Source organism: Nerophis lumbriciformis, linkage group LG25 (genome assembly GCF_033978685.3).
Source record: "Nerophis lumbriciformis linkage group LG25, RoL_Nlum_v2.1, whole genome shotgun sequence".
NCBI classification, from domain to species: domain Eukaryota; kingdom Metazoa; phylum Chordata; class Actinopteri; order Syngnathiformes; family Syngnathidae; genus Nerophis; species Nerophis lumbriciformis.
In genome coordinates, this window is record NC_084572.2 from 1,188,101 (window position 1) to 1,200,411 (window position 12,311).

A 12,311-nucleotide genomic window follows, 5' to 3' on the forward strand; every position below is an offset into this window, starting at 1 on the left:
ACATGCATGTATATTCATTAAAACACCTTTAACATGTAAACAAAAACGGCAAAATAAATACATATAAATTGTATACTGTATATATCAATGTATGTATATATATATATATATATATATATATATATATATATATATATATATATGATATGTGTGTGTATGTTACTCATCAGTTACTCAGTACTTGAGTAGTTTTTTCACAACATACTTTTTACTTTTACTCAAGTAAATATTTGGGTGACTACTCCTTACTTTTACTTGAGTAATACATCTCTAAAGTAACAGTACTCTTACTTGAGTACAATTTCTGGCTACTCTACCCACCTCTGGTCATGGATGATCGGCAGCATAAAACATGAAAATATGTTTGAATGAAATGAAAGAGTGAACTCACCTCACTCCATGATGATGATGATGATGATGATGATGATGAGCATCCTTGCTCCGCCCCCTGATGACGCAAGAAGGAGGAGGAGGAAGAGAAGACGAGGAAGAGGATCAGCATCTCTTTTTTGTTTTGTTTAGCGCTCTGCAAATGACAATTAGTGACCATTTCTCTTCTCGAAGCTTCGCTCCGTGTTGGCGTTAAACGCGGAAGTAGCCATCTTTGTCGCTTTTATTTTTGAAAGACGGGCCGCGGCGATGTTCGGTCCGTTCGCGAGCAAGACGTCAAGAGCGATTGGAGCCATGAGCTGACCGGGCGGGCGGGGACTCGTTTTGGGCTCAATTATGCGGCAGGAGCGCCTGGCCGCCGCGTCGTCCTCCTCCTCCTCCTCCGGCAGGAGGCCGCGGGCGGGCGGCAGGCAGCCGTCGGGAGGGGTCGGTGACGTCATCAGCAGCGTGCTCAGGAAGAGGAATGGCATCTCGAGGAGCGCGCCGCGGCTGCTGTGCACGCTGGAGCCAGGTGACGTCGACGCGCATCACAACAAGTCATAGCACGTCCCTGCGTTTACCCGCTGCACGGCGGCCGGTCACGGTACATATTTGTACATTACGTCATCATATATATATATACAGGTAAAAGCCAGTAAATTAGAATATTTTGAAAAACTTGATTTATTTCAGTAATTGCATTCAAAAGGTGTAACTTGTACATTATATTTATTCATTGCACACAGACTGATGCATTCAAATGTTTATTTCATTTAATTTTGATGATTTGAAGTGGCAACAAATGAAAATCCAAAATTCCGTGTGTCACAAAATTAGAATATTACTTAAGGCTAATACAAAAAAGGGATTTTTAGAAATGTTGGCCAACTGAAAAGTATGAAAATGAAAAATATGAGCATGTACAATACTCAATACTTGGTTGGAGCTCCTTTTGCCTCAATTACTGCGTTAATGCGGCGTGGCATGGAGTCCATGAGTTTCTGGCACTGCTCAGGTGTTATGAGAGCCCAGGTTGCTCTGATAGTGGCCTTCAACTCTTCTGCGTTTTTGGGTCTGGCATTCTGCATCTTCCTTTTCACAATACCCCACAGATTTTCTATGGGGCTAAGGTCAGGGGAGTTGGCGGGCCAATTTAGAACAGAAATACCATGGTCCGTAAACCAGGCACGGGTAGATTTTGCGCTGTGTGCAGGCGCCAAGTCCTGTTGGAACTTGAAATCTCCATCTCCATAGAGCAGGTCAGCAGCAGGAAGCATGAAGTGCTCTAAAACTTGCTGGTAGACGGCTGCGTTGACCCTGGATCTCAGGAAACAGAGTGGACCGACACCAGCAGATGACATGGCACCCCAAACCATCACTGATGGTGGAAACTTTACACTAGACTTCAGGCAACGTGGATCCTGTGCCTCTCCTGTCTTCCTCCAGACTCTGGGACCTCGATTTCCAAAGGAAATGCAAAATTTGCATGGTTGGGTGATGGTTTGGGGTGCCATGTCATCTGCTGGTGTCGGTCCACTCTGTTTCCTGAGATCCAGGGTCAACGCAGCCGTCTACCAGCGAGTTTTAGAGCACTTCATGCTTCCTGCTGCTGACCTGCTCTATGGAGATGGAGATTTCAAGTTCCAACAGGACTTGGCGCCTGCACACAGCGCAAAATCTACCCGTGCCTGGTTTACGGACCATGGTATTTCTGTTCTAAATTGGCCCACCAACTCCCCTGACCTTAGCCCCATAGAAAATGTGTGGGGTATTGTGAAAAGGAAGATGCAGAATGCCAGACCCAAAAACGCAGAAGAGTTGAAGGCCACTATCAGAGCAACCTGGGCTCTCATAACACCTGAGCAGTGCCAGAAACTCATCGACTCCATGCCACGCCGCATTAACGCAGTAATTGAGGCAAAAGGAGCTCCAACCAAGTATTGAGTATTGTACATGCTCATATTTTTCATTTTCATACTTTTCAGTTGGCCAACATTTCTAAAAATCCCTTTTTTGTATTAGCCTTAAGTAATATTCTAATTTTGTGACACACGGAATTTTGGATTTTCATTTGTTGCCACTTCAAATCATCAAAATTAAATGAAATAAACATTTGAATGCATCAGTCTGTGTGCAATGAATAAATATAATGTACAAGTTACACCTTTTGAATGCAATTACTGAAATAAATCAAGTTTTTCAAAATATTCTAATTTACTGGCTTTTACCTGTATGTACATATTGCATCATAATGCCTCATTTGTAGCTATATTTGAGCTCATTTAGTTCCCTTTAAGTCCTCTTAATCCAATTTATATCTCATGACACACCATCTGTATGTAATATGGCTTTTAATTTTTTTTGCGGCTCCAGAAAGATTTGTTTTTGTATTTTTGGTCCAATATGGCTCTTTCAACATTTTGGGTTGCCGACCCCTGATTTAGGACCAAAACCCTTAAAACAAGTAAAACACTCTAACATAAAATCTGCTTAGTGAGAAGAATGATCTTATCAGACAGAAAATAAGCAAATATCACCCTTATCTTACTTAGATTTAATTTTCTGCAGTGTAGTCACTAATCTGTGATTGGCAGACAAAGTGGGCGTGGCTTGGGCTTTTTAATCCTCCTCTAAACCTCTGAGCAGTGGGAAGCCAGACAAGAATGGCGCAAAACAAACCGAGCGAGACCGACCGAGCAGGTTTTCTCTTTATAATCTCTTCAAGCGTTTAAAGTCCGATTTGACCATTGCCTTCCTTCTCGACACCATCTGCATTTTTAATGTCCTCCCCGCTGAGCTGCTGACTGTTAAAGTGGATCGCGTGTCAAAGTCCGACTCGGCACCACCACGCAAAAGAACAGCGACTCTTTGCGCTAACGTTTGATTCCAAACATGAAATGTGTGCACTGTCATCTTTGCTTTGGAGTACAAGATGCTAATATTTGAACATGTGTGTTGACAGGTGTGGACACTCGGCTCAAGTTCACTATTGAACCATCTGTTGGGAAGAATGGATTCCAGCAGGTAAACACCAAAGCTAACTTGACATATAAATGTTATTTATACAAGCCATCTTCTTGTAACTAGGGATGATGTTTGGGAAGAAATTATCGAGTTCGAGCCCATTATCGGATCCTCTTATCGAACCGATTCCTTATCGATTCTCTTATCGAATCCAGATAGGTTGCTGTATATGGAAAAAAACACAATATTTGGTTTAACAAAAGCTCACTTTTATTTTATAAGAATAAAATAAAACTAGTCCTAAGTGTCCCAATACTTTTGTCCAGTTGTAGTCCCAAGTGTCCCAATACTTTTGGAAAGTAGTAGTCCTAAGTGTCCCAATACTTTTGTCAAGTTGTAGTCCCAAGTGTCCCAATACTTTTGGCAAGTAGTACCGTATTTTCCGCACCATAAGGCGCCCTGGGTTATAAGCCGCGCCTTCAATGAACGGCATATTTCAAAACTTTGTCCACCTATAAGCCGCCCCGTGTTATAAGCCGCATCTAACTGCGCTAAAGGAATGTCAAAAAAACAGTCAGATAGGTCAGTCAAACTTTAATAATATATTAAAAACCAGCGTGATGTGGGCGCGCATGGAGTCGTATATCAACATGGACGGAGCTGCGTGAAAAAAGCCACCCGGCCTCTTCGCGTAAACTTAAACTTACCTTAACCACTCGCTCATCTTTTCTTCATCCATCCCTTCGAGTTAGCTTTTATGATGACGCCGGCTGGAAAGGTCTCTTTTGGCAAGGTCTTCCTTTTGAATATCACCATGGGTGGAAGTTTCTGGCCATTAGCATGGCAAGCTAGAACCACAGTGAAGGATGACTTCTCATTCCCTGTGGTGCGAATATTCACCGTACGTGCTCCCGTTGTATCCACAGTGCGGTTCACAGGAATATCAGTTGCTGTGAAATAGTAATCCGTGTGCGGATGGAGAGATTGCGTCTTTTCATGAACCGGATCCCGGTCGCTTAGTAGGAGCCATTTTGTGGTCTTTACAGATGTAAACACACAAAAGAAATGAAACGTACGGTATATCCGCGCGCTTTTTCTTCTTCTACACGGGCGGGTGGTTGCTTACAGTAGAAGAAGAAGCGCTTCCTGTTCTATGGGGGCGGGTGCTTACCTTGGCGGTTGCTTGCGTAGAAGAAGAAGCGCTTCCTGTTCTACCGGGAAAAAAGATGGCGGCTGTTTACCGAAGTTGCGAGACCGAAACTTTATGAAAATTAATCTTAATATTTATCCATATATAAAGCGCACCGGGTTATAAGGCGCACTGTCAGCTTTTGAGAAAATGTGTGGTTTTTAGGTGCGCCTTATAGTGCGGAAAATACGGTAGTCCTAAGTGTCCTAATACTTTTGTCAAGTTGTAGTCCCAAGTGTCCCAATACTTTTGTCCAGTTTTCGGCCTAAGTGTCCCAATGCTTTTGTCCAGTGGTAGATATAAGTGTCCCAATACTTTTGTCTACTTTTAGTCCGAAGTGTCCCATTACTTTTGTCTAGTGTACCTACCTTGTCTGCATTGTGTGGGCACGTTGGTGCTTCCTGCTTTTAAGCAGCCATCTTAAAAAAACAGCAGCGCAGCAGCATCAGCGCTGCGGTTCTTTGAAGGCTCATAAAATCAAAACCGGAGCAGTTAGAAAAAAAAGCGCTTCTGTCATTGTAATCACAAGGGTTCAATCTCTCTCCTGTGTTAGTTTGAAGGCGAAACGACAAACGCGCTCAGAGGAGTTCGTTTTTGAAGGAAGGTGACCGGTTTTTACAAAAAATGTGTTTTGAAGGGGGAATAGCAAACTTCCTGTTGATTTTTGCTGGGGGTTGTCAATTTATGAAATGTAGGTCTAAGTGAGACCTACGGAGAGGTTTTTGTTTCATGTCTCTCTGACCTTCCCAGTGGGAGTTACAGGCAGTTTTGTCATTTTTTTCTTCCGAGGAGCAGTTTTTTTTTTGCGTTTTATTTAAAAATTGCAGTAGAGCGCAATTTTGAGATTTGGGGTTAGGTTTTTTTTTAGATCGCAATGTTTGCCAGTCCTGATGTGTGCGTTCAGTTTGGTAAGTTTTGAAGCATGTTAAGGGGGTCAAAATACAGCTCAAAGAGGCAAAAGTTACTGTTTTTAATACTTTTTTGTCTTGAAGGGGGAATTGCCAACTTCCTGTTGATTTTTGCCCGAGAATATACTATTATGAAAGCACTTTGGCTACCCCTGTGGTAAATTTTAAATGTGCTTTATAAATAAAGTTGATTTGATTTGATCTAGGTCTAAGTCACACCTACATAAAGGTATTTGTTTCATGTCTCTCCGACCTTCCTAGTGGGAGTTACAGGCAGTCTAGGTTTTTTTTTCGTAGGGGGCGCTAGAGCGCAATTTTGAGTTTTGAGGTTTGGTTTTTTGATAAAAAGTTTTGCCGTATATTACTGATGTGTGTGTGTAAAATTTGGTGAGTTTTGAAGTATGTTAAGGGGGTCAAATTACAGTGCAAAGTTGCGGAAGAATAATAATAAATAAATAAATATTGACTGTTACCCCCCTTAAAAAAAATATATATATATATATATATATATTGACTGTTACCCAAAGTATTTTAAGTGGGATTTTTCAGAAAAACAAATATATACAGCAACACAAAAACAACCTGTCTCTGTGATCACTATGGGTGTATAAATAATAATATAGTGTTAAATAAAATCAGTCCCATGGGCACAAAACTGAAAATAATACAGCTCTCCAGTGACGTGTGGTGAGGTTGATGGCTGGTGAGGCACTGACTTCATCACAGTCACATTTACAAACATATGAACCCTAAAGAGTATCTTATTCACCATTTGATTGGCAGCAGTTAACGGGTTATGTTTAAAAGCTCATACCAGCATTCTTCCCTGCTTGGCACTCAGCATCAAGGCTTGGAATTGGGGGTTAAATCACCAAAAATTATTCCCGGGCGCGGCGCCGCTGCTGCCCACTGCTCCCCTCACCTCCCAGGGGGTGATCAAGGGGATGGGTCAAATGCAGAGGACACATTTCATTACACCTAGTGTGTGTGTGACAATCATTGCTACTTTAACTTAACTTTAACTTTACACATACAAACTGTAGCACACAAAAAAGCACATTTAATTAAAAAAAACGTTATTATGGTCTTACCTTTACTTAGAAATGAAGTCCATGCGCCGCAACTAAAGCCCTCACTTCAACTTTCCACGTGCAAGATTGAATCTATTTAAAAAAGTGTAACCGAGGGTTTATAAATGTGGCCTATACTGTATGAAACTACAAAATAACAAACACGGAGGCTCCAGTTTACACGAGGACCACTTTATTTACCTTCTTTCAAAAACCTCCGCAACGTGACATCACTTCCGCTCTTAGCGCCTTCAAAATAAGAGCTCAAGGCATATACTGTATAACAGCGCATAACAGGAACTTAACATCACAAAAAGGAAAGCCCATGAAAATAGGTTACAAAAGTTATTTAATAAGAAGCCAAAAAGTGCAAAAACAATAATGTTGGTGTTGGAGGAGTTGTGAATTAGGTACACCTGCAGTCTGCAGGTGTATCTAATGCATACCTGCCAACTACTCCGGTTTTCCCGTAATTCATACGGTTTTCATCAACCTATTCCGGGTTACGGTTGCAGTGATAAAAAATACGGTTTTTCATTAATTAAAAAAAAAAAAGGGTGAAAACTACGCGAATTGCACCTTGTGCAGACAAGATTTTTCGATCGGACACGGAGGAATTAGCGATGTAAAAGACCACGTTGGGACAAAAAAACACAAGTCTAATGCCGTTGCTAGCGATACAAGTGGAAAACTTTCAACGTTTTTCGTCGCCCAAACAGATTCTTTGGATGTGATGAATGCCGAAGTTTTATTTACGGAGGCAATAATTGAGCATGGACTTCCAATCGCACTGGCTGATCACATGGGACAGTTAAATGTTTGTAATGCAACCTTTAAAAATCATTATGCGTTGATCGCGGTCGCAAAAATAAACTTTTCTTGCATGATAATGTCCAGAAAAATTTGCTTTATATTACTATAGAGTCCTTTTAACGAATGAGTTTGATGGTTTATCACAAACCTTAAATGAAAGAAGTCCTTTGTTCTCCTGCACCATGCATGCGCTTTGGCCTTGCTTCGTGTTTGGTGCGCAATCCTGTCGGCTGTATTTCACAGCACGACATACTGTTAAAAGTGTTTATACTATTTATGCTTTCAAGTCCAAGTTGAAGAAATCTTGTTAAATGTTGACAGCATAACTACCAAAATACAGAAGTATGTCCTTAATATTTTTGCAGTGCTATTTCTGTTGAAAAGTTCAAATGATTACATTAGAGATGTGATGTGCCACTTTTCAAGTGTCTGATGGCTTAAATTCATTTTCATTAATTTTTCATATTTTGAATTCTTTTGAAAGGCTTACAAAAAAACTACATTTGAATTGTAATTCCATGCTATTGACAGGACTATTAATTGTAATGAAGTTAGCTTACCATGTTTACAGTATGATCATTGTGATAGAAATGTGAAATTTAGGCACAGAATATTTTTTACAATTGAACAAGGCAGTAGATTATACAAGCTTGGACAGAAAGTTAATAATGACACCAATTTTTTTTTTAATGGAATTGTTTAGTACTGTTTTACCATTTGTTTACTGTAAAAAGTGTTTATACTTTCAATGAACAAATTGAAGTCTTGTGAAAGGTTGACAGGATAACTGGCATTAACTGTCAAAATCATTTCAAACTATTGAAGTTAGCTTACAGAATAAACATGTCAATCAACCCATATGATTTTTGCTGTAATATTTTTGTTTTGAAAAGTCACTGTGACTGATAGAAAAGTGATGGTTTTAGCAACATTTTAACCTGTCGGAATGCTAATAATCATTTTGCGTCGGGGGGCGAAGCCCTGAACCCTCCACCAGGACTTTGTCCTGGACCTAATGAGGTCCAGGACAAAGGCCTGCGGCCCTTGGACCCTGGCTACTAGGTTTTTCTGATTTCAAAAGTTGGCAGGTATGCTAATGTTGTGTCCCTGCAGTCATTCACAACTCCTCCAACACGAACATTATTGTTTTTGCACTTTTTGGCTTCTTATGAAATCATTTTTTAAAATAGATTCAATCTTGCACGTGGAAAGTTTAAGTGTGGGCTTTAGTTGATACAACAATTCTACGGCGGGGGTGCAGGAGGCGAGCCTCAGCCAGTGCGTCTTTTGCAGCCATTTTATGATGGCTCAGCACAAGAAATACTTTACACACATACAGTTGTTGACAATATACACTGTGCATTATATACCTCAGCTAACTAAACTATGGAAATGTATAATATAATTCATATAGCAATACAGTCTCACTGCACAGCAGGCCAGCAGTTAGCCGAGTCCAGTAATCCATGTTGAGGCACTGAGTGATGTGCCTCAACTGGCTGCTGATCACCGCACCGTCTCTTCTCAGTATTTGAACGGCAAATGTGAAAATTCAGCGATTTTGAATAAAAATAATCTAAAACTGGTGAAGTTAAATGGAAAATAACTTTATAGTATCATCACTGGATACATATAACAATTTAATTTTTTTTTTTTCTTTTTACATTTTTTTTCTTTCCATGATGGCAGGTGAGGCGGGGCCTCACCTGCCTCTAGTGACTGCACGTCACTGCAGCTCTCCAAAAAGTGCACTTCTGCTGCTATTGGAACATACTAACTACACACACAGGCAGACAGCTAACAAACAATCCAAGGCGTTCTAATAAAGTTCCAAAGCAGATGAATCCATGTAGGCTCTTTATTGTTGTTGATCTTGCTTTGTCTTTTCCTATCTTTACTTTTGTCTTGCACTCGACTGTTATTTTTGTTTTTTAAACTGAAATACACACAATGACAAATGTATAAGCTATGTGATTCAATGAACATACTGAAATGTAATACACAATATGTAAATATTAGCTTCACACAAATATACAGTACTATCATCAAACAAATACTTCTGAGTGTTGAAACTATTTCGATGGTGGAAATACACGACTGGCAGCCATTTTAAGTCCTCAAAACATCCATTGAAACAGTGCACAAAAATCGTTTTTCAATAAACATCTTAGGATCAAACTTAAACAATTTCCACCTTAATATTGAGTTACATTAACAAGTTAAACAGTTTACTTACAGACTTATCTTTTCCAAGGCTTGTAAGAGCTAACACAACTTGTCTACTTCTCAATTGTCTCAACCCGGAAGTGCCCAAACTAATGACGCGTAGTATTTTCATATCGCCACAAGGTGTCAGTAAGAGTCTACAATCAAATGGGCATAACATTGCCCATTTGGGACTCGTTCCCACAGATTCGAATAAAGAATCAACTCTTTTTCTTTACTATAGTGGCCTCGATAACGGGAACCGGCTCTCAAAAAGGGATTCGAGTCCATGGAATTGGTTCTTTTCTTATCGAACATCATCCCTACTTGTAACTCTTTTTCAACTACCGTATTTTTCAGACTATAAGGCGCACTTCAAATTTTTTTTTCCCCTCAAAAATCGACAGAGCGCCTTATAACGCGGTGCGCCGGATGTACGGAATAATGCTGGTTTTGCTTACCGACCTCGAAGCAATTTTAGTTGGTACATGATGTAATGATATGTGTGACCAGTAGAAGGCAGTCAAACATAATTGTTGCGTGACGTTACAAAGGCTCTCACATCTGTGTATACTAATGACATCACCACCGAAAACCTGGTAGCTTTGACCTTAGGAGCAGGTGCAGGCAACCTGTGGCTTAGGTTGATGACTAGCATGGCTAAGAGCCAAAACCTGGGTGACTGTGTTGCTTGTTCCGCTGGACGGCCATGAGGGAAGTTGGGGCAAGTTGTTCAGCAAGCCCCTCAACAGCATCACGAGTCAGGTTGGTTAGTCTCAACAGATTATAAAAAACATAGTTAATGCGTTCTACATTTTTAGTAGCAGTCACAGGGAAAATAGCACCAATTATAGGAAGGTTCTCGAAATCTGCACAGGATTCACACCACAATTTATGTTGTGGTGGGACCCCCCTTGGTTAATAATTTCGAGAGGTCCCGGGTTCAAATCCCGGACGAGCCCCCAAATTGTTGCGTTTGAACCAGTTGTTCCTCCCAGGGAATTCAAGTTTCTGGCCGTCGCTCCCAAGCTCTTTACGACACTTAAAGCTGAGTAGAAGAACCACCAGAGACAGAATAGGTATTTTGTAATATATTTGCAAAGCTTTGTAAATATACTGAGACCAGTCCAGCATAGAACATTCAATCGCGCAGCTAAGATGGTCTCCCCCCACCCCGAAATGGAAACCTTCTATTCTATAAAGTCTCTCCCCCTCCCTCCCTCCCTCGCTGTCTTGTCTTTTCAGTCAAAACACATGCCCATTGTCCTCCCATCTGGACATAAGAATAGATAAGAAGAAGGAGTATCTCTCTTTCTTACATTCCACACTCAAGGTTAGCACACAGTATTTGCAGACAACCAAAAGACCACAATTGGAAGAAAAACACTAGCTGTTTTGTAATATGATTATGAAATTAAAGAAGTAACACTTAAATACGGATATATGTAAATATCTGCCTCCGACATAATATATACGTGTAAACTGCAATATGACTTGAGACTTTATTTATTAGTAGATTGCACAGTGAAGTACATATTCCGTACAATTGACCACTAAATGGTAACACCCCAATAAGTTTTCAACTTGTTTAAGTCGGGGTCCACTTAAATCAATTCATGGTACAAATATATACTGTCATCACACAAGTTAATCATCAGAGTATATACATTGAATTATTTACATTATTTACAATCCAGGGGGTGGGATGTGGAGGGGGGAGGGTGTTAGTCTAGGGTTGTAGTTGCCTGGAGGTGTTCTTTTAGTGCGGTTTTGAGGGAGGATAGAGATGCACTTTCTTTTATACCTGTTGGGAGTGCATTCCATATTGATGTGGCATAGAAAGAGAATGAGTTAAGACCTTTGTTAGATGGGAATCTGGGTTTAACGTGGTTAGTGGAGCTCCCCCTGGTGTTGTGGTTATGGCGGTCATTTACGTTAAGGAAGTAGTTTGACATGTACTTCGGTATCAGGGAGGTGTAGCGGATTTTTTACCTACTCAGTGGCCTAGTGGTTAGAGTGTCCGCCCTGAGATCGGTAGGTTGTGAGTTCAAACCCCGGCCGAGTCATACCAAAGACTATAAAAATGGGACCCATTACCTCCCTGCTTGGCACTCAGCATCAAGGGTTGGAATTGGGGGTTAAATCACCAAAATGATTCCCGGGCGCGGCCACCGCTGCTGCCCACTGCTCCCCTCACCTCCCAGGGGGTGATCAAGGGTGATGGGTCAAATGCAGAGAATAATCTCGCCACACCTAGTGTGTGTGTGACAATCATTGGTACTTTAACTTTAACTTTATAGACCAGGCTCAGTGCAAGTTGTTTTACTCTGTTTTACTGACGCCAGTAAACAACACCAAAACGTTATATGTTCTATTGAAAATATAGAACACTACACACGGCACTAAAAAATCTGTAAAAAAAAGTTGAGTACGACTTCGGTAAGCTATGAAGCCGCACCTCTTAATGGATTGTACTGTGCTTCAACATAGGAGTATTATTATGGTGTGTGTATAAGGTAAGACATATTATCTGGCATTTTTTTTCACAATATTATTCAAAAGCAACTTTTTTCTTACATTCTGTTACCTGCTGATGTGTATTTGGGATCTGCATAAGTCCTGAAAATTTGCACACGTCCGCAGTCGATAAGCTTCTTCTTTTTCTCTATCTTCTTGTTATGTGACATTCATCCTCCGCTGTTGCCATTTCTAATATAAAGTAGTGTAAAGTCTAAGGCTGAAACGACGCGTCGACGTAGTCGACGTCATCGGTTACGTAAATACGTCGACGCC

The 12,311-nt window shown here is 40.7% G+C and overlaps 1 protein-coding gene across 3 annotated transcripts in view; it reads left to right on the forward strand.

Annotated features, from left to right (window-relative positions):
* The window catches only part of tbc1d30 (TBC1 domain family, member 30), a 104,270-nt gene that overhangs the window by 59,745 nt on the left and 32,214 nt on the right, over positions 1-12,311 (forward strand). Inside the window, exons 1-2 of one of the 3 annotated variants that reach the window (XM_061983544.1) lie at positions 429-901; positions 3,332-3,393. In XM_061983544.1, the coding sequence (XP_061839528.1) occupies positions 727-901; positions 3,332-3,393 (237 nt within the window). In that variant the 5' untranslated portion in view covers positions 429-726. Of the gene's footprint in view, positions 1-428; positions 902-2,988; positions 3,070-3,331; positions 3,394-12,311 lie in introns of those variants that run through there. The other 2 variants (XM_061983546.1, XM_061983543.1) reach the window with 2 other exon arrangements.